Source organism: Rutidosis leptorrhynchoides, chromosome 3 (genome assembly GCF_046630445.1).
Source record: "Rutidosis leptorrhynchoides isolate AG116_Rl617_1_P2 chromosome 3, CSIRO_AGI_Rlap_v1, whole genome shotgun sequence".
In the NCBI taxonomy this organism is placed as follows: domain Eukaryota; kingdom Viridiplantae; phylum Streptophyta; class Magnoliopsida; order Asterales; family Asteraceae; genus Rutidosis; species Rutidosis leptorrhynchoides.
The window spans coordinates 103,754,533-103,779,023 of record NC_092335.1 but is presented as its reverse complement, the minus strand read 5'-3'; the positions used below and the strand labels follow the sequence as shown (position 1 = coordinate 103,779,023).

The window sequence follows — 24,491 nt, the reverse complement described above, 5'->3', positions numbered from 1 at the left end:
GTTCTTCAATACTGCGCGCCGCACAGTATACCTGAGTTGCGCCTGACCAGTTTAAAAAAAATTGAGTTTAAGGGCGTCTCAGTTGATCAACGCGAGTTCTTATGTGTCTCTGCTAAACATCTCGTTGCGAGGGCAGTGGGGGAGGGGGTTTTACCGCTCATGTACTCGGATTGGCCTGAGTTTTCTCATGGGCAGCAGTTGGAGATGAGTTATGCAACTGCGGAGTGATTAAGTCTCACTGGATGATTCCGTACTGCTGTTCAAATAATAATAATAAAAAAAGATCACACAAAAAAATCATTATAGTTTTATATATGTATAATTATCATTATCATTATCAATATAACTAATAGACAAAATTTGTCTTATTAGTTATGAATAGGACTATTTATTTTTTCACTTTTCACAAATCTAATCCCTTAATTTTCATCAAAATACAAATCGAACCCCTCACTTTATACCTATATTTTAAATTATTATTTATCCCATCACTAACACCAAAAATATTGAATAATAACACCCACCATGATTTACCGACTTGTACACTGCGCTGAAACAGTAGAACCAACATAGGCCACTATTGTGCTAATTTTTTTTTTTTCAATGATAAAAGAAGCAACTTTCGTAAAAGGAACAACCCTTCAATGCTACCAAAAGATGTCGAAAAACATTCTTTTTTACAAAATAGATCAACTAACTTTTTTTTTTAAACACCCGAACGCTAAAAGAAGCAAATTTCACAAAAGGAACAAACCTTCAATGTTAGATGTCGAAAAAAATTCTTTTTTACAAAATAGATCAAGACTTTTTTTTTAACTCGCATTCAAAACGGAGCCCCCGGCGCGAAGCGATGGCTCCACAACTAGTTAATAACAATGCACACAGAATGCGTACGTGATCCTTTTATATTACACAATGAAAGTAACGTTATAGCCTTATACGTATCTTCCGTTCATGTTTTCTTTTCATAAAGATCATTAAATCATTAAATCATTAAATCATGAAATCTGAATCACGATACGATCATGATCATGACCATCACGTGAGCATGAGAACATCTTTAATATTTAAGATATCTAATATATAATGTTTAAAAAGCTTATTACATTTGATGGTCAAATATTTACATGAAGCCATTTTAAGAAATAAATAAACTTATATAAAAAAATGTCTACTATTTATAGTCTAACAAATAGATTGACGATATATATTAAAAAGATATATATTATAACATATAAATAATATTGACATGAGATTTTTCTGAAATAGTCTCTCTGCATAAAATAAAATAAAATAAAAGAATAATGTTATAATTCAGTAGGCTTATAACTACCTTTAGTGGTTTGATTCTTGATGTTATAATTCAGTAGGCTTATAACTACCTTTAGTGGTTTGATTCTTGATGTTATAATTCAGTAGGCTTATAACTACCTTTAGTGATTTGATTCTTGATTTAGAATACTAATAATGAAGTGTAAGAACAAAGATGATAATGGAGAGAAAGAAAGAAACACTTTGTAAGTGTGAGAAATGGTGCAAGTTTAATGCTTGCATTCATGAGTATTTATAGCCTAAAATCTCAATATAAAAATACATACTTTGTGTACCAAAATTGACTATATGTATACACCAAAATTGACTATCCATATCTATATTATTATTATTATTATAACACTCCCCCTTGGATAGCAATTTTATTTTGTTGAAGATCAACTATAAATTACTGCCTCGTTAAAAACCTTGCTAAAGAAAACCCAGTGGGAAAAAACTTTAGCTAAGGGAAAAAGAGTGCAGCATGGAGTTGACTCCCCCTCAAGTAGACATCGCTTCAGCTGTTACATCTTTTGAACATGTCTCATGCCAATGTTATGAACGTGTGTTCTGAAAATAGCAGTTGGAAGTGCTTTCGTGAAAAGATCAGCAGAGTTTTTGCTAGATTGCACATATCTCATTTCAATCTGGTTGTCCTTAATGAGATTTTGAGTGTATGAGAAGAATCTAGGTGGTATGTGTTTTGTTCGGTCACTTTTGATATACCCTTCTTTCATCTGTGCTATGCAAGCTGCATTATCTTCATAGATAGTTGTTGGACTTTTATCGCGTTCTAGTCCACAAGAATCAGTAATGAGTTGTGTCATTGATCTCAACCAAAAACATTCTCGAGTAGCTTCATGTAATGCAATCACTTCGGCATGATTTGACGATGTAGCAACAAGTGTTTGTTTTTGAGAACGCCATGATATTGCAGTACCTCCATTTAGGAATACATATCCAGTTTGAGATTTAGCTTTATGTGGATCAGATAAATAACCTGCATCTGCATAACCAACCAAATCTTGTTTTGATTCGTTAGAATAAAATAATCCTAAATCAGTAGTTCCTCGAAGGTATCGAAATATGTGTTTGATCCCATTCCAGTGTCTTTTGGTAGGAGCAGAGCTGAACCTTGCCAACAAATTAACTGCAAAAGAAATGTCAGGTCTTGTACAATTTGTAAGATACATAAGAGCTCCAATTGCACTAAGATATGGTACTTCTGGTCCAAGAATGTCTTCTTGATCTTCACATGGACGAAATGGATCAGCTTCAACATTGAGTGATCTAACAACCATAGGAGTACTTAATGGTTTTGCCTTGTCCATATTGAAACGTTTCAAAATCTTTTCAGTATATGTTGTTTGATGTACAAGTAAACCATTAGGCATATGCTCAATTTGTAAACCAAGGCAATACTTGGTTTTTCCGAGATCTTTCATTTCAAATTCTTTCTTTAGAAGTTGAATGGCTTCATGGATCTCTTTATTTGTACCTATGATGTTAAGATCATCAACATAAACAGCTATGATCACATATCCGGATGTTGTTTTCTTAATGAAAACACAAGGGCAAGTAAGATTATTTGTATACCCTTTGCTTATCAAGTAATCACTTAATCGGTTATACCACATACGTCCCGATTGTTTTAACCCATATAAAGATCTTTGTAATTTAATCGAATACATTTCTTTGGGTTTTGCATTTGATGCTTCTGGTACCTTAAATCCTTCAGGTATCTTCATATATATATCACTATCAAGTGATCCATATAGATAAGCAGTCACAACATCCATGAGATGCATTTCTAAATTTTTAGAAACTGCCAGACTGATTAAGTACCTAAAAGTAATTGCATCCATAACAGGAGAATAAGTTTCTTCATAATCAATTCCCGGTCTTTGAGAAAAACCTTGAGCTACAAGTCTAGCTTTATACCTTGTAACTTCATTTTTCTCATTTCTTTTTCGGACAAAAATCCATCTGTATCCTACAGGTTTCACATCTTTAGGAGTGAGAATGATGGATCCGAAAACTTTTCTTTTATTGAGTGATTCTAATTCAGCTCGTATTGCTTCTTTCCATTGAGCCCAATCATGTCTATTTTGACATTCAACCATAGATGTTGGTTCTGGATCATCATCATTATTCATGATGTCATATGCAACATTAAATGAAAATTTCTCATCAAGATTTTTCATTTCATTTCGGTTCCATAATATTTTTGAATATGCATAATTGATTGCAATTTCTGTATTGACATCATCAATCTCCTCTGCAGTAGGAGTACTGATTTGTGGTTCTTCTTGAACACTTTCTTTTACTTCATTATCAGCTGATTTTCTTTTTCGAGGATTTTTATCCTTTGAACCGATTGGTCTTCCACGTTTCTGACGTGGCAAAGATTCATGAGTGACGTTATTGCCAGCTTTTGGAATTTCAATTCGAGCTGGAGTATTTACTGCTGGTATATATGATTTTGTCACCGTTTTTGTATCTGTAAATGCATCAGGCAATTGATTTGCAAGTTCTTGTATATGCATTATCTTTTGAACTTCTGTCTCGCATTCTTTTGTGCGAGGATCAAGATACTTTAATTGAGGTTCACACTATGAAACATCATTTTCTTTATTTTTCATTTCTCCCCCTAATCTAGGGAACAATGTTTCATTAAAATGACAATCAGCAAAACGTGCTGTAAAAACGTCACCTGTCATAGGTTCAATATACCTTAATATTGAAGATGTTTCATATCCAACATATATTCCCAACCTCCTTTGAGGACCCATTTTTGTACGTTGTGGTGTCGCAATTGGAACATACACTGCACAACCAAATGTTCTAAGATGGGAAATATTTGGCTCTTGACCAAAAGCAAGTTGTAGGGGGGAATATTTATGACTTGCACTTGGTCTGATGCGAATCAATGCAGCAGCATGTAAAATTGCATGACCCCATATAGATACAGGGAGTTTTGTTCTCATTATCAATGGTCTAGCGATTAACTGTAAACGTTTAATCAATGACTCGGCTAAACCATTTTGTGTATGCACATGAGCAACAGAATGTTCAACAACAATTCCTATAGACATGCAATAGTCATTAAATGCTTGAGATGTAAATTCACCAGCATTATCAAGTCTCACCCTTTTAATGGTGTAATCAGGAAAATGAGCTCTCAATTTAATAATTTGGGCAAGAAATTTTGCAAATGCCACATTACGGCTTGATAACAGACAAACATGAGACCATCTGCTAGATGCGTCTATTAGAACCATGAAATATCTAAATGGTCCACATGGTGGATGAATTGGTCCACATATATCACCTTGAATTCTTTCAAGAAACATTGGTGATTCTTTCTCAACCTTAAGTGGTGAGGGTCTAGTTATCAATTTTCCAAGAGAGCAAGATGTACATGGAACCATTGTATCATGATGGATTTTTCTATCCTTTAGTGGATGTCCATGAGTACATTCAATAATCCTTTTCATCATTGTTGATCCTGGATGGCCTAATCTGTTATGCCATAAACTGAATACACCAGGATCAATATATTTTTCGTTAACTACCATATGTATTTCTGGTACATTTATATGTGTATAATGTAATCCAGAACTAAGTCTTGGCAGTTTTTCAACCACATGACTCTTGTCAGTGATACTTAAATATTTCTCATTTTCTGTTGTCACTGACTGATAATCATACCCGTTAAGGTATATGTCGGAGAAACTCAATAAATTTCTGCTTGACTTGGGAGAAAATAAGGCATCATTTATTAAAAATTTTGTACCATTTGGTAGTATGAAATTTGCCTTTCCTATCCCTTTTATCAAGTTAGCAGGTCCTGATATTGTATGTATAGTTCCTTCCGTTGGTTTTAGATCAATAAAATATTTCTCGGATTTAAGTATAGTGTGTGTAGTTCCACTGTCTGCTATACAGAGATCTCCACCACTTGATTGATGTTGTATTCCAGCAAAATTCATATTGAACTTCATATATAAGAAATAAATAGTGAGTACATTAATATTACACAATATTTTAAACGCAAATAGATAGTACTGAAACATTTAGCAAACATAATGACAAAGACAGACGATATTAAATCGTTTATTTTTCAAAAGACACACAACTTAAACATTCAAGAAATCTTCATATAAATCAGATGGTTTCTCAGTGACTGTTGGATCAATATTATCCACAAAATTTACTTCCTTTTCTTTACCTTTCAGCGAATCCTGATACATCTTAACAAGATGTTTAGATGTTCGGCAAGTATTAGCCCAGTGGCCCATTCTACCACATCTGTAGCAAGATTCTTCAGAATTTTTAGAAGAATTTTCTTCAACATCTTGTTTAATGGGCTTGTTTTGTGGTTGATATTTATATTTTCGTGGATTACTATTTCTTTGACCACCACGGCCACGACCACGACCACGTCCACGCCCATTACCATTACCATAAGGATGGTTTCTACCATAGTTATGGCTTTTGGCATGATGATGGTGATGGTTATTATAACCACGACCTTGCCCGCGTCCTTGTCCCTGTTTATAATTATTTGCAGTATTTACTTCAGGGATTGCAAGTGTACCAGTAGGACGGGATTGCTGATTTTTCATTAATAGCTCATCATTTTGCTCTGCAACTAAGAGATATGAATTAAGTTCAGGATATGTTTTGAACTTTAGCATTCTCAAATTTCTTTGCACTGTGATGTTTGCAGCATTCATTGTGGAGAAAGTTTTCTCCATCATGTCTGCATCACTAATTTCATGTCCACAGAATTTAAGTTGTGAACATGTATTATACAGAGCTGAGCTGTATTCATTTACTTTCTTAAAGTCTTGGAACCTTAATGTTCTCCATTGTTCCATTGCAGCTGGAAGTAAAATTTCTCTTTGATTATTGAATCTGCTTTTGAGACCTTCCCATAAAACATGGGGATCTTCTACAGTCACATAATTATTTTGTAAGCATTCATCAATATGTTGATGAATAAAGCAACATGCCGTAGCTTGTTCTTTTTCAGAACAAGTGTTGTTTTCATTTATGGTTTCAAGAATGCCCATTGATTTAAGATGCATTTTTACTTTTATAACCCATGGCATGTAGTTGTTTCCAGTTGATTCTAAAGGAGTAAATTTAAGCTTTTCCAGATTCGACATTTTCTATTATCAAAAATTAAAACAAACATCATGATAAATTAGAGTCAATTTATATTCATAAGTATATAAACATTAAACATAAATTTAATATAACATAAATGATAAGTAGGTGACAGTGTCGACCATGTGTAAGCAATCATAAATAAATGTTATATAACAAAAATATAAATATTAGTAAACATAAATGAAAATTTGGCGACAGTGTCGACCATATATTTTTTCAGGTGGTATAACCGACCTATATCATTCTGGTGGTATAACCGACCATATATCATTTTGGTGGTATAACCGACCATATATCATTTTGGTGGTATAACCGACCATATATCATTTTGGTGGCAGAGCCAACCATATTTAGTATTAAGATTATCGTGCTGATAACGTGTTATAATTCAGTAGGCTTATAACTACCTTTAGTGGTTTGATTCTTGATGTTATAATTCAGTAGGCTTATAACTATCTTTAGTGGTTTGATTCTTGATGTTATAATTCAGTAGGCTTATAACTACCTTTAGTGATTTGATTCTTGATTTAGAATACTAATAATGAAGTGTAAGAACAAAGATGATAATGGAGAGAAAGAAAGAAACACTTTGTAAGTGTGAGAAATGGTGCAAGTTTAATGCTTGCATTCATGAGTATTTATAGCCTAAAATCTCAATATAAAAATACATACTTTGTGTACCAAAATTGACTATATGTATACACCAAAATTGACTATCCATATCTATATTATTATTATTATTATTATAACAAATAAAAAGTTTTCTTTAGTTTTGAATACAGTTTTGATTTCTCTTTAATTATAAAGTAAACTAATCACAAGTATTTTCATTATGTCATATTCTCATACTAACGTTACTGAAATTAGGTATTGATGATATATTTTATGAACCCCTTATGATACAATTGTTAGGTAATAATAATTTAATAATTTAATTAATAATTAATTAAATTGTAAAATATAAAAATTATAAATATAAAAAAGTGATACAACAAAGAAATGTATAGTACGGACGCAAGGTTACAAAATTCGCTATTCGGAGATTAATCGGTCGGAACTTTGGAAAGATTAATCGGCAATTCTGGGATTAATCGGATTGTACTGTATACATTTAAATATTAAATTTCAAAAATTATACGTGTAAATATAAAAAAAACCATAAATATAAAATTAGTTTTAAAATAATCGTTTAAAATTGTTTATTTATTTCAAAAATATAAAGTTTTAGTTTAAATTCATGTTAAAATGTTAACCATTTTTTACTTTAACCGATTTTGATTATCAAATTCGGGTTTAACCGATCAATTGACGTTGAAAGTTTAATTAAACGAGTTTTTTGAAAATCGGAACGGATAACTCTTAAAAATGATTAATCAGAAATTAATCGACGAATAATCGAGTTTTTTATAAAGTAATATGTTTTTTAAAAAAATAAATTAAAAATTATAAAACGTGATATATCCAGCTCTACTCAGCTGCCGGTTAGTTTCACTGAATCCCAATTGGATATTCAAAGTAAATTATACTGTAATTAAGTACAAAAACGCTTCCATTTTCAGATCACGAAGTAAAATTGAATGCGTGTAAACTGTATACTTTCTTTAATCGGGTGAATTTTATAGTTCTTAGGGTTTTGTAGCTAGTATTTTAGGGTTTATGAGTCTGAATTATGTCATACGAAGTGAGCAACATGCGATTAGGATATAACGCCGATGGAACAACTGTCTTCGCAAATCCTAACGGCACCTCAGCTGGTGGTGGAGCAGATACCGGAGAAAATAAATATGCGTTAACGGAGATGGCAGGTATCAACATGAGTGGTAACGATGCCGTGAAACGGAAGAGAGGACGGCCTAGAAAGTACGTGGCTGACGGCGTTATGCCGTCGGCGGTGACTTCGGCAGTGAATTCCGGCGATATTTCGCCTCCGGCAACAGCATCAGGGAAGAAACGAGGTAGACCGCCTGGTTCTGTAAATAAACCAAAACATGAGCCTGCTGCTTCAGGTATTTATGTACATATTTATTTTAATATATTTATTATTGGTATTAACACTTTCACTCAAGTTTGTATATTATATTGATTAATTGTAATGTAATTGTTTAATAAATTACTCCGTAGTCATTAGGATATATTTTATTTTGATTGCTTTGTTTATGCTCTTAATTTATGTGATGAACGTGCAAGTATTAAAATATTGAAATAAAGTGACAAGCTAATAGTTTGAAAAGTGAGATCTGATAACCAAGACAAGATCTCACCCAACTACTTTTACGTGACCAAATCAGAGGATGAGCAATGAGCAATCATCCTTGTCATCATCCAATTCCTGCATCAGCCAGAATATGGGGCCAGAAATTGCAGATCGACAAGATAAGCCCTTTCATACTATCTACGTTCGTTATAATATGGGTGGCATTTGCTTCTTCTAGATTAGAAAACGAACCACCACGCTAGAAATCTCACTTGCATCGATTGAATTCGGATGAACCACCTTATCCAGGCTTGGCCCAATATGTTCATCTTGGTGCAGTCCAACCTTTTGGTTTACGTTAAGAATTTATCCATTCAATTCTTTTGTCATTTGTGTTCAAAGTAGATATGCTCCCAATACCCTTTGGTCCCCTTTTATTTTCATATTCATCGACACTAATTACAATTGTGAAAATAAGATATAGAAGTTATAAACCGCAAGGTGTTGGTGAGGTCAGGGTTCGACTCTCATGTGCTGCAAAATATATTTCCCTTGTGGTTACGCGCCCATTTCATGGGTCTCGGAGGTTTCAGACGTCTATGCGTTTGAGCCTCACTCGAGGAGGTTTTACCAAACGTAATGCCCGTGTCCGTCGTGTGGGTTTCCTCTTGAGGCGCGATATGACTATAATGGTTCGTAGTTCGTACCAATGGTTCGTACCAGGGAAATGATCGGGGTGGGTGGATTCTGACATCGCGTTCGGACCCCGTCAGTGACTCCTAATAGCTGTTCAATGATAAGATATAGAATTTGTAGGAATTAATGTTTCTATCATATCCGTTCATGGCATATGGACATGGCTAATCATCGTTAACATATGACTAAGGGACATAAGTGAAACATATGCAGATTTCCGTAGCACTCTGTAATAGCTACCTATTAAATACACATGGGATCTAGTCTTGGCCAACTTTTCAAAAAGAATTGTTTCTAATCCTTTTCGGTCTTCATTAGAAAGATTCAAGCTTATTGATCTGGTTAATTTCTTGTTTTGTGTTCCCTTTTATTGTTCGAACTTAGAAGCCAGAACTAATCATTCAATGCTCGTTTACTTTCAGTAGGATTATCGCCTACAAAATCATACTTTTCAGGTTCACCAAGGGCTGGATTCATGCCACATATACTTGATGTTAAATCTGGAGAGGTGTGTTTGATCCTTTCTGTATTTTGTTCATTCATGGTTACATATTTATTACTATCTGCTTATAAATTACATTTTTTTTCTTTCTACTATTCAAACACCAATCGATTAACTAAATCCAGCAATGTAATTAACTGTTGGTGGACTTTATTCTGTTACAAATGAAGATTGCTGCATGATTTATTAGTATATTGATGTGTATTGCTGTTCCATATTTGTATTGCTGTTTTTAGTGTATAAGTTTTATTTTATTAGCGAAAAGCAAATGTGTATGAACCGTAGTTGTTGTTTTACTATACATGCTATATTTTTCCTCTGTATATAATCTGTCTAAATATTTTTAATTTTTTTTATACAATACAGGATGTATTGTCAAAACTTGTGTGGTTCTCCCAGAATAGCACCAGAGCATTGTGCATATTATCAGCCAGTGGGGCCATATCAAACGTGACACTTCAACAGGCTGCTTCCGGTGGAACTGTCACTTATGAGGTATTTATTGCCATTCCAAGTCATTAAATAAAAATTAATCTATGCTCATTTTGATGCGTTATGTTTATGTGTATCAGTATATGTAAATTTGTACGTTTTAAACTTTTAATAAATCTCAGAGTTTAGTCATTACTAAGCAATACTGTGTTGAGATACAAAAATTCTATATATGTACAGGGACAATTTGAGATCCTTTCTCTTGCTGGCTCATTTATGGTGTCTGAGACTGATGGCCAACGTAGTAGAACAGGTGGGTTAAGCGTGGCGTTATCCGGGCCAGATGGTCGTGTATTAGGCGGTAATGTGGTTGGCCTTCTTACCGCTGCATCACCAGTTCAGGTTTGTCTTCCCTTTTTTTTTTTCCCCTCTCATTAAGTACCAAACTTAACTTTGTGCATAACGGATGACCTGTTGTTATGTTTTTGCAGTTGATTGTTGGTAGCTTTTCTCAGGCAAATCAGAAACAGTCAAAGGCAAAAGGTAGTAACGAAGCGGAAGTTGTAAACGCACAAGCGAACCCTGTGTCTGGAAGCCTAAGCGAGTCTTCGGGTGGGGTCTTCGGAAGCCCTGTTGGCCAGAGCAATTACAGTAATCAACAAGGCATGGCTAACATGCCGTGGAGATAGATTGATTGGAAACTATGCATGTTTATAAGGAAAATGCGACTTGTGCGTTGTTTATGTTAGAAGTTTAGGAACACTGCAGGGCATTATGACATTAGAGTAACAGAAATTTTAGGTATGACTTGTGAAAACTTGTTTTTGTGTTGCAGGTTGATGTTTTTAGTGTGACAGTTGTACACAAGATTTGCTTAATGAGTGTATGTCAACGGTAAGATTGTAATTACCATTTTTATTGGATCAGAATTCCCTCTTTTTTAGTGCTACATAGCCCATAATCATTCTAATCATGACAAATAATGACAAATAATGTTTAAAATGGATACAAACATATTTTTTAAGTGGTAAAGTAGTCTAAGACACCCAAACTTACAATCTCATAATTGATAAGTTATCTACTTATCTTTATATTAGAGGTCCTTTAGATACAAACTTATTATACAAGAGGGATGCAAAAATATTTTGATAAAAGATATTCATCTCATCGTAACTCTCATAATGACATCTCTACAGTTTCTTTCTTTTTTTTTTTTTTTTTTTGAAAAAACTATCAATTAGTTGTATTTTATTAACGAAATCAATGTTCCTCGAAGCACACGGTATACAACGTAACGTGGGACATGCGTTTGAGCTTTTGCTAAGGTCCCGTTTAGAATCTAATGAAATTCCGGCGGAATTAGAATTGAATTTAGAAACGCGTCGTGTCTAAATTCAATTTCAATTTCGCCGGAATCTCATAGGATTCCGTGAGCTAAATGGGACCAAATTTTCTTAATGGCTAAATGGGACCAAATTTTCTTAATCACTTGTTCTCTTCACAACACTCCTTGACATCATGTTCACAACCTAAACTAACTTGGCATATACAGAGATTTAAAAAAAGTACCCAATTTAATTAGCTTCAAATTTATTTAATTGATAAATGAGACACGATTAAAATTCAAACATTAAGATAACTCAATTCAAATATAGTTGATTTTTTTATACAGATGTATAAAGTTTATATAGGAAAATATGTGAAATTCAAATTTAATATGAACTATTAAGATTAATACACTTGCCTCAGATGAATCCGTAAAGAAGAGCCCTAATTTAAATCCATAGAGATTGATGTTTGCGTGAGTAGCTTAAAAAAAAGAAAAATCTCCAATCACTTCGATCTTTGCATATGTTTGTTTAAACAATCATCCTACTATAACTTCAATGAATATTTGGGTGTTTTTGTTTGTTTGAATAACTATAACTATCCTCCTGTCTCTTCTCTATCTGTACAACGATATGCATATCTTATATGCTCAAAATTTTGAAAGGAACGAATTTGCCCTCACATGTGTGGCAAATGTGAGGGTTTAAACGTTATTAATTCACGGCAGTTAGTCTTGGGTACCAACTACGCAAGTTACAAAAAACTGAGGTACCAACTACGCAAAAAATAAAGTTTAGGTGTTGTGATGTAAATGTGAACAAACCACAGGTACCAACGGCGTAATTTTTTCTAAAAAAGAATCTTAAACAATTAACTTGACACAAAGATAGTAATACTCCTACTAATTATAGTAAGAGTAAATTATACCGGTAATCCTTGTGAATATTAACTCCATCTTTTGAAAATTATAGCGGTCGTGCGGTTTTAATGAACTTAAACTAATCGTTTTCCTCTTTCAAAAATTACACTAATTGTTTGACTTAAATAAAAGTATACGTTATTGCTTGTTGGTACTTGTTCAAAATTTACATCATTATGAGGGACTATTAACGTACATTTTTAGATAAGCTAGCGACAAACTATGTAAGTTTTAAAACATAAGGATTATTGGTGTATAGTTATGAAAATCTAATGGATTATTGATGTAGATTAAAATTAATGGCGGAACTTGAATCCTATCGTAGATGGAGCGGTTGTTCAAACTTAAAAAATTTCATTAACGAGGGTAAACATTAATAAAAATCTTATATTTAAATTTTTTTAGTGTATAATTTTTTTTAATTAAATTCAGTGGGGGGTAGGGGGAGTGGGGTGCACCTACATGTTGCTTAAATGTTCTGCCGTTGGTGTATAGTTATGAAAACAAAATGGACTACTCGTATGATTTTCAAACGATAAAAACAATAGATGTAAGAAAATATTCCGATGTTGGTACCTGTGGTTTGTACTAACTTGCATCACAACCAAGGTTGGAGATCTCGGATCTCGGGGAGATCTCGTTTGGACATTTTTTGGGAGATCTCGGCATCTCGAAAAAATCTCGGGGAGATCTCGGACGTTGACTTACGTTGACTTATTAGTTTTTATAATATAAATAAATAAAATTAAATAAATATATGTATATTTATATACACTTTTACCAGATTTTACAAAAAAACCAAGAAATGAGAGAGAAAATTCCAAAATTACGTGATTTTATGAGAAAATTTGAGAAATGAGTGACAAAATTCGAGAAATCGTGACTTTGACCAAGTTTCATCCCGTTGACCAAGAAATCTCGGGAGATGGACATCTCGTCTCGGTGGATTTTCAAAAACGAGATCTCGGGGAGATCTCGGGGAGAAATAAGGAGATCTACAACACTGATCACAACATCTGAACTATTTTTTTGCGTCGTTGGTACCCAGAGTTTCATCTTATAACGTTCTTGGTACCCATACAAAACGGGGGTTAGTATATGGGGGTTAATCCCTCACATGTGCCACACATGAGAGGGTATTTTCGTCCAAATAAAAATTGTCTTGCATTTAAATTCAGATACCAGTAAATTGTTTAGGTACGATTTAATCCCCGATTCATGTAAAACCCTTTTGGCGTAAACCCTAATTCAAATCACAACAGTCTCTCGTTTCAGTTAACATGTTCATGGACTAAAAAAATCATAAAATACGGAATGTATCATCATAGTTTTTTTTTCCTTCTGATAATAAGGATAATTATCACTATTCTGCCTTCTAACATAGATCACAAGCAATAAGTTAGAATAGTAAAACTTTCAGCAATAAGTTTGCTTCTATTTGCATCATTCAAAGATCCACTCTCTGATGTTAACTTTGAAGCAGAAAGTACAGATGATGACGAAGATCTCGATGCATTGAAGTCGGCGTTGATGACTCCATCGAGTAACGCCGGAATCAGTTGCTCGTTCATTGTTTATTGACGGTAGTAGGCTAAGTTTACGGCGAGATTCGGTATCGTAATCTGGAATCAGAGCGATACCGCTACGAGAGCGAAAGTTAGGTTGTTGACGGAAGGATCGTGGAAACTGTGGAGTTATGACGATATGGGTGCTTTTGTGGAACAACGAATTAGGTAGTCCATGAACATCGAATTAAATGCAAGATAATTTATGTTTGGACGAAAATACCCTCACATGTCTGGCACATGTGAGAGGTTAACCTCCATATATTAACGTCCGTTTTGTATGGGTACCAAGAACGTTATAAGATGAAACTCTGGGTACTAACGACACAAAAAAATAGTTTAGGTGCTGTTATGCAAGTTAGTACAAACCACATGTGCTAACGGCGTAATTTTTTCTTGATGTAATTATAAACCTATTGGTATAATTTACTAATAAATAAATAAATATAAATTCAAATAATAAGTAAAATATAATATTTCAAATTTCTGGATTAATAAATATAATATAATACTCGTATAATTATGCTACATGTTATAATAATAATAATAATATAGATATGGATAGTCAATTTTGGTGTATACATATAGTCAATTTTGGTACACAAAGTATGTATTTTTATATTGAGATTTTAGGCTATAAATACTCATGAATGCAAGCATTAAAATGGCACCATTTCTCACACTTACAAAGTGTTTCTTTCTTTCTCTCCATTATCATCTTTGTTCTTACACTTCATTATTAGTATTCTAAATCAAGAATCAAACCACTAAAGGTAGTTATAAGCCTACTGAATTATAACATCAAGAATCAAACCACTAAAGGTAGTTATAAGCCTACTGAATTATAACATCAAGAATCAAACCACTAAAGGTAGTTATAAGCCTACTGAATTATAACACGTTATCAGCACGATAATCTTAATACTAAATATGGTTGGCTCTGCCACCAAAATGATATATGGTCGGTTATACCACCAAAATGATATATGGTCGGTTATACCACCAAAATGATATATGGTCGGTTATACCACCAGAATGATATAGGTCAGTTATACCACCTGAAAAAATATATGGTCGACACTGTCGCCAAATTTTCATTTATGTTTACTAATATTTATATTTTTGTTATATAACATTTATTTATGATTGCTTACACATGGTCGACACTGTCACCTACTTATCATTTATGTTATATTAAATTTATGTTTAATGTTTATATACTTATGAATATAAATTGACTCTAATTTATCATGATGTTTGTTTTAATTTTTGATAATAGAAAATGTCGAATCTGGAAAAGCTTAAATTTACTCTTTTAGAATCAACTGGAAACAACTACATGCCATGGGTTATAAAAGTAAAAATGCATCTTAAATCAATGGGCATTCTTGAAACCATAAATGAAAACAACACTTGTTCTGAAAAAGAACAAGCTACGGCATGTTGCTTTATTCATCAACATATTGATGAATGCTTACAAAATAATTATGTGACTGTAGAAGATCCCCATGTTTTATGGGAAGGTCTCAAAAGCAGATTCAATAATCAAAGAGAAATTTTACTTCCAGCTGCAATGGAACAATGGAGAACATTAAGGTTCCAAGACTTTAAGAAAGTAAATGAATACAGCTCAGCTCTGTATAATACATGTTCACAACTTAAATTCTGTGGACATGAAATTAGTGATGCAGACATGATGGAGAAAACTTTCTCCACAATGAATGCTGCAAACATCACAGTACAAAGAAATTTGAGAATGCTAAAGTTCAAAACATATCCTGAACTTAATTCATATCTCTTAGTTGCAGAGCAAAATGATGAGCTATTAATGAAAAATCAGCAATCCCGTCCTACTGGTACACTTGCAATCCCTGAAGCAAATACTGCAAATAATTATAAACAGGGACAAGGACGCGGGCAAGGTCGTGGTTATAATAACCATCACCATCATCATGCCAAAAGCCATAACTATGGTAGAAACCATCCTTATGGTAATGGTAATGGGCGTGGACGTGATCGTGGTCGTGGCCGTGGTGGTCAAAGAAATAGTAATCCACGAAAATATAAATATCAACCACAAAACAAGCCCATTAAACAAGATGTTGAAGAAAATTCTTCTAAAAATTCTGAAGAATCTTGCTACAGATGTGGTAGAATGGGCCACTGGGCTAATACTTGCCGAACATCTAAACATCTTGTTAAGATGTATCAGGATTCGCTGAAAGGTAAAGAAAAGGAAGTAAATTTTGTGGATAATATTGATCCAACAGTCACTGAGAAACCATCTGATTTATATGAAGATTTCTTGAATGTTTAAGTTGTGTGTCTTTTGAAAAATAAACGATTTAATATCGTCTGTCTTTGTCATTATGTTTGCTAAATGTTTCAGTACTATCTATTTGCGTTTAAAATATTGTGTAATATTAATGTACTCACTATTTATTTCTTATATATGAAGTTCAATATGAATTTTGCTGGAATACAACATCAATCAAGTGGTGGAGATCTCTGTATAGCAGACAGTGGAACTACACACACTATACTTAAATCCGAGAAATATTTTATTGATCTAAAACCAACGGAAGGAACTATACATACAATATCAGGACCTGCTAACTTGATAAAAGGGATAGGAAAGGCAAATTTCATACTACCAAATGGTACAAAATTTTTAATAAATGATGCCTTATTTTCTCCCAAGTCAAGCAGAAATTTATTGAGTTTCTCCGACATATACCTTAACGGGTATGATTATCAGTCAGTGACAACAGAAAATGAGAAATATTTAAGTATCACTGACAAGAGTCATGTGGTTGAAAAACTGCCAAGACTTAGTTCTGGATTACATTATACACATATAAATGTACCAGAAATACATATGGTAGTTAACGAAAAATATATTGATCCTGGTGTATTCAGTTTATGGCATAACAGATTAGGCCATCCAGGATCAACAATGATGAAAAGGATTATTGAATGTACTCATGGACATCCACTAAAGGATAGAAAAATCCATCATGATACAATGGTTCCATGTACATCTTGCTCTCTTGGAAAATTGATAACTAGACCCTCACCACTTAAGGTTGAGAAAGAATCACCAATGTTTCTTGAAAGAATTCAAGGTGATATATGTGGACCAATTCATCCACCATGTGGACCATTTAGATATTTCATGGTTCTAATAGACGCATCTAGCAGATGGTCTCATGTTTGTCTGTTATCAAGCCGTAATGTGGCATTTGCAAAATTTCTTGCCCAAATTATTAAATTGAGAGCTCATTTTCCTGATTACACCATTAAAAGGGTGAGACTTGATAATGCTGGTGAATTTACATCTCAAGCATTTAATGACTATTGCATGTCTATAGGAATTGTTGTTGAACATTCTGTTGCTCATGTGCATACACAAAATGGTTTAGCCGAGTCATTGATTAAACGTTTACAGTTAATCGCTAGACCATTGATAATGAGAACAAAACTCCCTGTATCTATATGGGGTCATGCAATTTTACATGCTGCTGCATTGATTCGCATCAGACCAAGTGCAAGTCATAAATATTCCCCCCTACAACTTGCTTTTGGTCAAGAGCCAAATATTTCCCATCTTAGAACATTTGGTTGTGCAGTGTATGTTCCAATTGCGACACCACAACGTACAAAAATGGGTCCTCAAAGGAGGTTGGGAATATATGTTGGATATGAAACATCTTCAATATTAAGGTATATTGAACCTATGACAGGTGACGTTTTTACAGCACGTTTTGCTGATTGTCATTTTAATGAAACATTGTTCCCTAGATTAGGGGGAGAAATGAAAAATAAAGAAAATGATGTTTCATGGTGTGAACCTCAATTAAAGTATCTTGATCCTCGCACAAAAGAATGCGAGACAGAAGTTCAAAAGATAATGCATATACAAGAACTTGCAAATCAATTGCCTGATGCATTTACAGATACAAAAACGGTGACAAAATCATATATACCAGCAGTAAATACTCCAGCTCGAATTGAAATTCCAAAAGCTGGCAATAACGTCACTCATGAATCTTTGCCACGTCAGAAACGTGGAAGACCAATCGGTTCAAAGGATAAAAATCCTCGAAAAAGAAAATCAGCTGATAATGAAGTAAAAGAAAGTGTTCAAGAAGAACCACAAATCAGTACTCCTACTGCAGAGGAGATTGATGATGTCAATACAGAAATTGCAATCAATTATGCATATTCAAAAATATTATGGAACCGAAATGAAATGAAAAATCTTGATGAGAAATTTTCATTTAATGTTGCATATGACATCATGAATAATGATGATGATCCAGAACCAACATCTATGGTTGAATGTCAAAATAGACATGATTGGGCTCAATGGAAAGAAGCAATACGAGCTGAATTAGAATCACTCAATAAAAGAAAAGTTTTCGGATCCATCATTCTCACTCCTAAAGATGTGAAACCTGTAGGATACAGATGGATTTTTGTCCGAAAAAGAAATGAGAAAAATGAAGTTACAAGGTATAAAGCTAGACTTGTAGCTCAAGGTTTTTCTCAAAGACCGGGAATTGATTATGAAGAAACTTATTCTCCTGTTATGGATGCAATTACTTTTAGGTACTTAATCAGTCTGGCAGTTTCTAAAAATTTAGAAATGCATCTCATGGATGTTGTGACTGCTTATCTATATGGATCACTTGATAGTGATATATATATGAAGATACCTGAAGGATTTAAGGTACCAGAAGCATCAAATGCAAAACCCAAAGAAATGTATTCGATTAAATTACAAAGATCTTTATATGGGTTAAAACAATCGGGACGTATGTGGTATAACCGATTAAGTGATTACTTGATAAGCAAAGGGTATACAAATAATCTTACTTGCCCTTGTGTTTTCATTAAGAAAACAACATCCGGATATGTGATCATAGCTGTTTATGTTGATGATCTTAACATCATAGGTACAAATAAAGAGATCCATGAAGCCATTCAACTTCTAAAGAAAGAATTTGAAATGAAAGATCTCGGAAAAACCAAGTATTGCCTTGGTTTACAAATTGAGCATATGCCTAATGGTTTACTTGTACATCAAACAACATATACTGAAAAGATTTTGAAACGTTTCAATATGGACAAGGCAAAACCATTAAGTACTCCTATGGTTGTTAGATCACTCAATGTTGAAGCTGATCCATTTCGTCCATGTGAAGATCAAGAAGACATTCTTGGACCAGAAGTACCATATCTTAGTGCAATTGGAGCTCTTATGTATCTTACAAATTGTACAAGACCTGACATTTCTTTTGCAGTTAATTTGTTGGCAAGGTTCAGCTCTGCTCCTACCAAAAGACACTGGAATGGGATCAAACACATATTTCGATACCTTCGAGGAACTACTGATTTAGGATTATTTTATTCTAACGAATCAAAACAAGATTTGGTTGGTTATGCAGATGCAGGTTATTTATCTGATCCACATAAAGCTAAATCTCAAACTGGATATGTATTCCTAAATGGAGGTACTGCAATATCATGGCGTTCTCAAAAACAAACACTTGTTGCTACATCGTCAAATCATGCCGAAGTGATTGCATTACATGAAGCTACTCGAGAATGTTTTTGGTTGAGATCAATGACACAACTCATTACTGATTCTTGTGGACTAGAACGCGATAAAAGTCCAACAACTATCTATGAAGATAATGCAGCTTGCATAGCACAGATGAAAGAAGGGTATATCAAAAGTGACCGAACAAAACACATACCACCTAGATTCTTCTCATACACTCAAAATCTCATTAAGGACAACCAGATTGAAATGAGATATGTGCAATCTAGCAAAAACTCTGCTGATCTTTTCACGAAAGCACTTCCAACTGCTATTTTCAGAACACACGTTCATAACATTGGCATGAGACATGTTCAAAAGATGTAACAGCTGAAGCGATGTCTACTTGAGGGGGAGTCAACTCCATGCTGCACTCTTTTTCCCTTAGCTAAAGTTTTTTCCCACTGGGTTTTCTTTAGCAAGGTTTTTAACGAGGCAGTAATTTATAGTTGATCTTCAACAAAATAAAATTGCTATCCAAGGGGGAGTGTTATAATAATAATAATAATATAGATATGGATAGTCAATTTTGGTGTATACATATAGTCAATTTTGGTACACAAAGTATGTATTTTTATATTGAGATTTTAGGCTATAAATACTCATGAATGCAAGCATTAAAATGGCACCATTTCTCACACTTACAAAGTGTTTCTTTCTTTCTCTCCATTATCATCTTTGTTCTTACACTTCATTATTAGTATTCTAAATCAAGAATCAAACCACTAAAGGTAGTTATAAGCCTACTGAATTATAACATCAAGAATCAAACCACTAAAAGTAGTTATAAGCCTACTGAATTATAACATCAAGAATCAAACCACTAAAGGTAGTTATAAGCCTACTGAATTATAACACTACATTTATTTTATGTTTACTATAATTTGATATTGATACTGCAAGTGTTAACTGGCGTTGCTTATAAAATAGTACTCCGTAACCAAATACGTCAGAAACAACCTGGATGCTGTTCCTTCCTTCCTCCCTCCTCCTTCTTCTTCTTTATAGATCAACCTCACACACAAAACACCTTAAACACACAGTAGCCGCCTCCTCTCAATTCCACCTATTTTATATATTTAAATTAATAAATTCCATGGTCAATTCTACTCCCCCTTTTAATTTTTAGTTAAATATTCTGCGTCTGTGGGCTGCGCTCCTTGATTTCTCATGTCATTTCTTCACAAACCATTTTTTATGTTCTTATACAATTATAATTACAAATATTGTATTACTACAGGTGTTATATAATGTGCTTGTTTGTTCAGTAGAACCAAAATTGAAATTTGTCAACGGCCATACTTCAAGAAGCTAACCGCCGGCCATTTCAACTTGTATTGTATTAGGTTTTGTAATTGAAATGGAAACAGGTGGTAAATCAGTAGATGAAGTGTTGGAAGAGATAATGAGGATTCATAGATCACTTCCTACACGTCCTGCAATTGAAGACATTGAAGGTGCTAAAATACTAATTCGAAACCTAGAAACTGAAGAACAAGCGAAGATCGAATCGATTGTTAGTCAAAACAAGCGAAAAGATGTACCTGAAGAACTGTTCGGTGTTTTGTTAGAGATGCAAAATATTTTACTTCATTTTCAGATTGAAGAACAGAAGAAGGAAGCTGTTAAGTTGTTGGATCTTGAAAAATATCACCAGGTGTTCGATGAAATGATTCAGAGAGCTTCGAATTGCTGCGGTCCGTCTAGTAAAGGTAGTACACAATATGTTGCTGCTGCTACTTCAAACAGCTCGTTTAGTTATGCTGTACCTAGTACAGTGAGTGCGAATACGAAAGCAGTTTCGAGCTTGTACAATGATAAAGAGCCTGTTAAAGCTTCTGAATTGTTTACTAGAGATGATAGTTATGTTAGCAAGTCGAAATCGGTATTCAATGGGGATGGGTTAAGACCAGGGTTTCAATCTAGTGATGTTTTAAGGCCTCAGATAGTGGATTCTACACTAAAACCAGCTATTAATTCACGTAAGTGTATGTTTTTGTTGTTTAAATTATATGCTTTATCTTTCCTTATCCTGTTTTAATTGTAGTTTGACTGAAATAATGGTGTAGGACAAGATGGTGTGAAAGTGAATCTTATGAAGTTAGCAAGTTTAATTGAAGTGTCTTCAAAGAAAGGAACTAAAGATTTAAATCTTCAGAATAAACTGATGGATCAAGTTGAATGGCTTCCTGATTCGATAGGAAAGTTAGCCAGTCTGATCACATTGGATCTGTCCGAAAATCGTCTTGTTACGTTACCATCTTCAATTTCAGGCCTTTTTTCGCTGACAAAATTAGATTTGCATTCAAACAAAATCGTCGAATTACCAGAATCTTTAGGGAATATTCTCAGTTTGGTTTACCTCGACCTACGGGCGAACCAGTTGTCATCTGTTCCTGCTTCATTGAATCGATTGGTCCGTCTTCAAGAACTCGATTTGAGCTCAAACAACCTTTCAATACTTCCTGATTCAATTGGTTCACTTGTTAATCTTCAAAAGCTTAACATTGAAACCAATAACATTGAAGAAATCCCACATGTTATTGGTCAATGTGTATCACTTAAAGAGCTTTTTGCAGACTACAACAAGCTTAAAGCTTTACCAGAAGCTGTAGGAAAACTCGAGTCGTTACAAGTCCTCTCTGTTCGATACAATAACATAGGTAGGTTGCCAACCACCATGTCATCGTTAACAAATTTGAAGGAGCTTAATGTAAGTTTTAATGAACTCGAATCGGTGCCTGAAAGCTTATGTTTTGCTACTACTCTTGTAAAAATCAATGTTAGCAACAACTTTGCTGATCTTAGATCACTCCCTAGATCAATTGGGAACCTTGAGAATTTGGAAGAGTTGGATATGAGTAACAACCAAATTAGAGCCTTTCCAGATTCATTTAGGATGTTATCGAGATTACGAGTGTTGAAAACTGAAGGGAACCCTTTGGAAGGACCACCACATGATGTTCTTGACAAAGGCGCTCAGGTAAAGTTATCATTTTTAGTATTTTTGCAGTTAAAATTTTCAGATTCATGGCTAACTTGTATATGCATTATGATTTTCAGGCTGTTATTCAGTACTTGAAGGAACTACATGAGAAGAAGGATGAGAAGGTTCAACCAATCAAAAAGAAGAAATCTTGGGCTCAGAAATTCTTTTCGATCTCTAACAAACGCAAGCGAATCACGTTGACTACATGAACAACTTAACCAGATTCAACTAGTTTTCATGTAAGCTCATGTATCCAGTGTTTATCATTCATCTTTACTTGACCTTACTTTTAAAGGTTCCATCCGAAAATGGTTATGTGTGAATTTCTATAATCAAATTTTAACTCTTAAGTGTAATTTGTATTCGTGTGTTCCAAGTTAAAATTAAAGGCAGTGTCTGATTTGATATGGTATAGTGAACGTATATTTTACTGTTAGTTTAATCCCTATCGTATCAGTAACTACAAAATTGAGTAATTTCAACCAAACTAATCTGACTAACATTATGGGCCAAAAAAGTTATAATCTTGTTTCACTTCCATATCTGTGTATTTAGATTTAGATATAAGGAGTATATATTAGCTATATTTACTCAGTCATGTTAAGTACTGTACATTATTTAAATCAATCTAATCTAATTCTAACAAGTACAACTAACAGAGATGGTAAAAAAATGTTAACAGTTGAACCATCACCCATGAGGCAATGATTGATTAAAATTGGACGTAGTGATAAGATATTGCAGAATGCAAATGCCTATAAAAGTAAATATATTATTGATAAATATTGTTTTAATCGATTATATGTAGATGCCAAAAAAAATTCAGATTGCACTATCTATATTTCTGTCCATGTTTTCAAGTTGTCATCTTTTTGTATCTTATTCATTCTATAATTTGTTGTTTAATTGTTTAATCTTGTAACGATTTTTAAAATTTTGTTATACGGAGTATTATATTTATTTTTTGTATAGGTCAAAAGATATATTGAGGAAAGAGGAAGGAAGGTCATGAACACGTGGGATTGTGATTTGTGAACAACATTAGGCTGTATCATAAATAACTAGTTTGAATCTACAACAGAAGAATCTTCACATGCTGTTGCTCTTATCCAAATTCAAGAGATGCTGAGCTGTCATGTGCTGGAACAAATCTAAAGTCTTGATGGGTCAAACTGATTCTTCAAGTAGCCATCTTCACATCCCTTATACAGATACTTCAATACTGTATCATATCTTTGTTTATTCCGTATTATTTAATCATTTATTATTTTTATCAAATCAACATTAGATGATCAACGAGTCAACGTAGAAAGTTTCAACAATACACATCACGTAAACAAACTTTTCAACAAAGTGTTTTTTAGTAAATTCTGCAGTGACTTGTTGATCGTTAATTTGCTTGCTTTATCGATTTCATTTATTTGTTGTAAATCTGTAACGATATATTCTTTGAATGCAACACCTTTCTTTGTTGATTTGTACTTGTTATAGTTCCTGTGGAAAAAAATATGTTAATACTACAATAGATATGTTTTGTTTATAGTCAAATATATGGTTATGGTAGATCAGATATCAGATATATAGATGAAAACTATGTGTCCAGAATAATTTGTCATGCATGAAAATGATAACGGTAGGATAAAAAGAAAGGGATTGATTGACACGTTTAAAATGAAAATTTGTTAGCGAACATAGGAATTTAATTACTCCAACTTTTGTTGGCTTCTAAATTGCATACCCATGTGTTGATCATATGGAGTTGGCCCATATC

At 33.6% G+C, this 24,491-nt stretch overlaps 2 protein-coding genes across 4 annotated transcripts; both read left to right on the top strand.

The window, feature by feature from the left end:
• Positions 1-7,980: 7,980 nt before the first annotated feature.
• On the top strand, positions 7,981-11,260 carry LOC139896602 (AT-hook motif nuclear-localized protein 10-like). 2 transcript variants are annotated; one of them, XM_071879246.1, is made up of 5 exons: positions 7,981-8,495; positions 9,805-9,887; positions 10,248-10,376; positions 10,554-10,715; positions 10,805-11,260. In XM_071879246.1, exons 1-5 carry the CDS (start codon positions 8,159-8,161, stop codon positions 11,000-11,002), a joined length of 909 nt encoding a protein of 302 aa, XP_071735347.1. In that variant the 5' UTR covers positions 7,981-8,158; the 3' UTR covers positions 11,003-11,260. The 2 variants fall into 2 exon arrangements, with proteins under 2 accessions (XP_071735347.1, XP_071735346.1); XM_071879245.1 differs by having other exon boundaries at positions 9,802-9,887.
• A 9,420-nt stretch (positions 11,261-20,680) lies between these two features.
• Positions 20,681-24,197, top strand: LOC139896601 (plant intracellular Ras-group-related LRR protein 4-like). Of its 2 annotated transcripts, XM_071879244.1 has the most exons (5): positions 20,681-20,830; positions 20,972-21,713; positions 21,801-22,714; positions 22,795-22,959; positions 23,693-24,197. In XM_071879244.1, the coding sequence occupies exons 2-4, from the start codon at positions 21,092-21,094 to the stop codon at positions 22,927-22,929; spliced, it is 1,671 nt and encodes a 556-aa protein (XP_071735345.1). In that variant the 5' UTR covers positions 20,681-20,830; positions 20,972-21,091; the 3' UTR covers positions 22,930-22,959; positions 23,693-24,197. The 2 variants fall into 2 exon arrangements, with proteins under 2 accessions (XP_071735345.1, XP_071735344.1); XM_071879243.1 differs by having other exon boundaries at positions 20,681-21,713.
• Positions 24,198-24,491: the final 294 nt, after the last annotated feature.

What these genes read in the sequence shown, in the direction of transcription:
- LOC139896602 (XM_071879245.1), top strand. Translation starts at nt 8,159, where the DNA reads ATGTCATACGAAGTGAGCAACATGCGATTAGGATATAACGCCGATGGA. An exon ending in ACATGAGCCTGCTGCTTCAG is followed by an intron (nt 8,496 to 9,801) that starts GTATTTATGTAC and finishes GTTTACTTTCAG; the next exon opens with TAGGATTATCGCCTACAAAA. An exon ending in CCGCTGCATCACCAGTTCAG is followed by an intron (nt 10,716 to 10,804) that starts GTTTGTCTTCCC and finishes ATGTTTTTGCAG; the next exon opens with TTGATTGTTGGTAGCTTTTC.
- LOC139896601 (XM_071879244.1), top strand. Translation starts at nt 21,092, where the DNA reads ATGGAAACAGGTGGTAAATCAGTAGATGAAGTGTTGGAAGAGATAATG. An exon ending in AAAACCAGCTATTAATTCAC is followed by an intron (nt 21,714 to 21,800) that starts GTAAGTGTATGT and finishes ATAATGGTGTAG; the next exon opens with GACAAGATGGTGTGAAAGTG. An exon ending in TTCTTGACAAAGGCGCTCAG is followed by an intron (nt 22,715 to 22,794) that starts GTAAAGTTATCA and finishes TATGATTTTCAG; the next exon opens with GCTGTTATTCAGTACTTGAA.